This window comes from Psammomys obesus, unplaced genomic scaffold, assembly GCF_907164565.1.
Source record: "Psammomys obesus unplaced genomic scaffold, mPsaObe1.curated_primary_1811, whole genome shotgun sequence".
Lineage (NCBI taxonomy): Eukaryota > Metazoa > Chordata > Mammalia > Rodentia > Muridae > Psammomys > Psammomys obesus.
This window is the reverse complement of record NW_026596091.1, coordinates 5,371,755-5,375,264: the sequence shown is the minus strand read 5'-3', so window position 1 is coordinate 5,375,264 and position 3,510 is coordinate 5,371,755. Positions and strand designations below refer to the sequence as shown.

Here is a 3,510-nt window from a genome sequence, read left to right as displayed (position 1 = left end):
ACACACACACACACACACACACACACACACACACACACACACACACACGGAGTGGTGGCGGGAAGGGAGAGTTAGAGAGGGCAGAGGTTGGAGAGATAGTTTATTACTTTTCCAGTAGACCGGACTTTAGATCCCAGCACCCGTACTGAGCTGCTCATGATCCAGCTCAGTAACTCCAGCACCAAGCGATCTTCAGACACACACACAAAATCTTTGAAAAAAATACCCCCTTTCCCTCTTACACTAAGAGGGAGAAATAACAAACTCACACCAACAGTGATGTCTCAATGTCTGTGTTCATCACTGTTAACTGCACTACAGCTAGTTAACAAGTTGCTGCTTCTTACATCATCAAGTGAAGACCGAGACAGAACAATTGGTGTTGATTACACTAGAGCACCTACTATTGTGGCTTAACAATGGCGTGGATGAAGCACTGCACATACTTAACTTCCACCAACAACCCAGGTAAGAAGATATTTTTGCCCGGGCCGGGCTGCATGAGAAACATCGGGTGAGGCGCCATGGGAAAGCGCTTGCCCAGGACACCAGGTCACAGGTTCCGTTCCCAGCAGTGGACGGAAGCGTGGTGGTAATGAGCTGGCTTCCTGGTTGGGCTGCTGGAACACCCGAGTGCCTGAGTTTGTTCCCCAGGAACCACAGAGTGGAGAGAGAACACATGCACAGTGTTTCGAACGTGTACCCACACGCATGCACACAACATAAACGTAATGAAGACCTTCCAAAAAAATGTGTTACTTTGATGCTGGCATCAAATCCAGTTGTCTAAGTTTGAAGTACATGTCTGCATGAATTAGCTGTGTTAACTTATGCACATTCCTCAGTTGCACAACCTGTGTGGTGGGTGAAACAATAGCGTCATATCACATGATCTGTGAAGAATAAAAGCATGGAAGGCAATTAAGAGAAGGGCTACTAAGGATTATGTTTGTTATTACCATGGTTAGTATTAACTGGGACCACTGGTCAAATCCAATGTGGGTCTACCCAGCCCTCCAGCCCAACACAGGCCAGCTACCTTGTGACATTTTTTTTACTCTCCATTTCTCTTATTTGATCTAAACTTTAAGATCTGTGCTTACAAGCCAGGCACTGTGGCAAACACCTTGAATCCCAGCATTCTGGAGGCAGAGGCAGGTGCAAGGCCAATCTGATCTACAGAGGGATCTCCGGGCCAGCCTGGTCTACATGGTGAGGACCCCCCCCCCATCTCAAAATAAAATAAAAATGTGTGGGAAGTTCAAGGCCATAACAAATGTATTTTACAGTATGGTTAAAAACCAGCTCACTTAAAATGAACCAGGTTAAAAACATAACCCAAAAGCCCTAGTACTTGGAAGGGCTGAGAAAAGGGGACTTTGAGCCTTAGGCTAGCCTGGCAATTTTGTGAGATTCTGTCTTAAAAAAGAAGTCATCCAAAAGCAGTACGACACTAACTATGCATTAACACATCAAGTCACAGTACACGAAACAAAGAGAGACTAGGAGGCAGGGTAATATTAAGAAAATATTCCACACTTAAAAGTCTGCGATGTTCTCATTCTCTCCTATAAGAGTATTTTTCCCCCTAGTTCCTAGAATCACAAAAAAAAAAACACACTTAGAAACATACCATATCAGCCAGGCACTAAACAAACACTCATTTGCACACAGTGGCTTGGGCTAAAGGAATGGCATTTAAAATGGTAGATAGCACCTCCTCCACAGAAGACCACAGGCCTGTACTGCACTGTTTCATAAATGCATTCTATTAATCATAAAACCCTTTACACCCCTTGCTAAAACAAAAGCAAAGAAATAAAACAGGGAGACAAATGTCCAACCCTTGGAAGCACAAGTTTTCTTTCTGTTTCCGGAAGCCGTGGTGCCATGACTGACCTACGCATAGCGCTTTGCATACTTAGCATAGAGAACTCCGTATCAGACTACTAAGAATGAAATAACTGTGAGATTTAACCCAGAGAATAAGTTCAGTCCAAAACCATTCAAGGTATGTCTCCAAAGGAGCACAAAATTCATTTAACCTGGTGCTTCCCTCCTCCCTAAACCGGTTGCCTGTGCCCTTTGAAGAGTTTGCAATCTAACCAAACTGCTTTGCTGCTCATGAATTAAGCGCAGGTGTCAAGCCAAGAAGGACCAGCGACTTGATCTAAAAACTATTAGCATGTCCCATGACGCAAGGGTCATGCTGGCTCCCAAGAGGTCTGGGGCAGGAGTCCAAGATCCCAAGACTGGCAGGCAGTCCTAGTCACCTGACAAGGGCCCTGCACATGGTGCTTTCCCATCAGCGTGTGCAGTAATGCCTCCACCCGCTGACATACGGCTGAACAAAACAACAGAGCAATTGTGAAAAAGGAAAAAAAAAAGTTTTTAAAAAATCCCCTTTCACTCTGCAAAATTCACGTGCAAAACCGCGCAAAATTCGCATGCAGAACCCCAGGTGCCTCTTAGACCAAGTCTGAGACCCAGAAGAAACGGGATTAGGAAGACAAGCTGTTTTGCTAAAGGTGGAAGAGTACTAGGGTGGCACCGGAGGACTGGATCAGAAGGAGGGCCAAGGAACGAAGGCTCCCTACAGAAAGATCCCAACTGCCTCTCTAACCTAGCCGGGAGTTTCACGGGCGCAAGGCCTGAGAGCAAAAGCCAAATGACTGCAGGACTCTCGGGGACAGTCCGGGGAAGGAAGGGGACCACCAGCCTGCCGAAGCATGGGAGGCCGGGACGCGCAGCTGCTGCAGCCGAGCCGGGTAGAGGATGCGCGCGGTCCGCGCCGGGCCGGTGGGCCCAGGGCTGGTCCCCAGGCTGTAGGGAGGATGGGGAGGCGGGAGGGAGACGAGGGGCGCCGGTGCCGCGGGGCTGGTCCAGGGAGGGCTCCGCTCGCGGCTCCGGGGCTCGGGCTCCGCTACTCACCTCTCCGAACTGGAAAGCCGAGACGATGGTGACGACGACGCCCACGAAGCAGACGTAGAGCCCATACCTGTGGGAGAGGCAGGTATAGGTCTGTCTCTGCAGGAGCTTCAGCAGCATCACCCCGGCCCCGCCACCCCACGCTCGGAGGAGCCCGCGCCGCGCCACCGCCTCAGCGAGCCGCCGCCATTCAGGGGCTCCGGCCGCGCCGCCGCCGCGCTCCGCTCACAGCCCCCGGCCGCCGCGCATGGTCGCTCCGGCGACCGACAGCCCGCTGGGCTCCACGCCGCGGCCGCCGCTTCCGGGAGCCCGGAGCCCACGCCCTCGGCGCGGCGGAGGCGGACCCGAGGCCCCGCAAGGCGGCCGGCGCCGCCCCGGTCGGCCGCGGAGAGGGGCCGGCGGCTCGCCAGCGCCACCTGGAGGGCGGAGGGGCCAGAGCAGGCGCGCAGCCGCCCCTCTGCGCGTGCGCTGCGGCTCTGCCCTCCCGGTCCGACCCGGCCCGCGACCCAGGGACCCACCCCGCTCAACAGGTGACCGACCGGGCTGTCCGCCGCCGTACCCCGACGGGCAGTGCTGCTGAGT

The 3,510-nt window shown here is 52.9% G+C and overlaps 1 protein-coding gene across 2 annotated transcripts in view; it reads right to left on the bottom strand.

Moving 5' to 3' along the window:
- Gnptab (N-acetylglucosamine-1-phosphate transferase subunits alpha and beta) overlaps positions 1 to 3,241 on the bottom strand; it is a 70,786-nt gene extending 67,545 nt beyond the window's left edge. Inside the window, exon 1 of one of the 2 annotated variants that reach the window (XM_055627803.1) lies at positions 2,932 to 3,241. In XM_055627803.1, the coding sequence (XP_055483778.1) occupies positions 2,932 to 3,048 (117 nt within the window). In that variant the 5' untranslated portion in view covers positions 3,049 to 3,241. The remainder of the gene's footprint in view (positions 1 to 2,931) is intronic. The other variant, XM_055627804.1, reaches the window with a different exon arrangement.
- Positions 3,242 to 3,510: the final 269 nt, after the last annotated feature.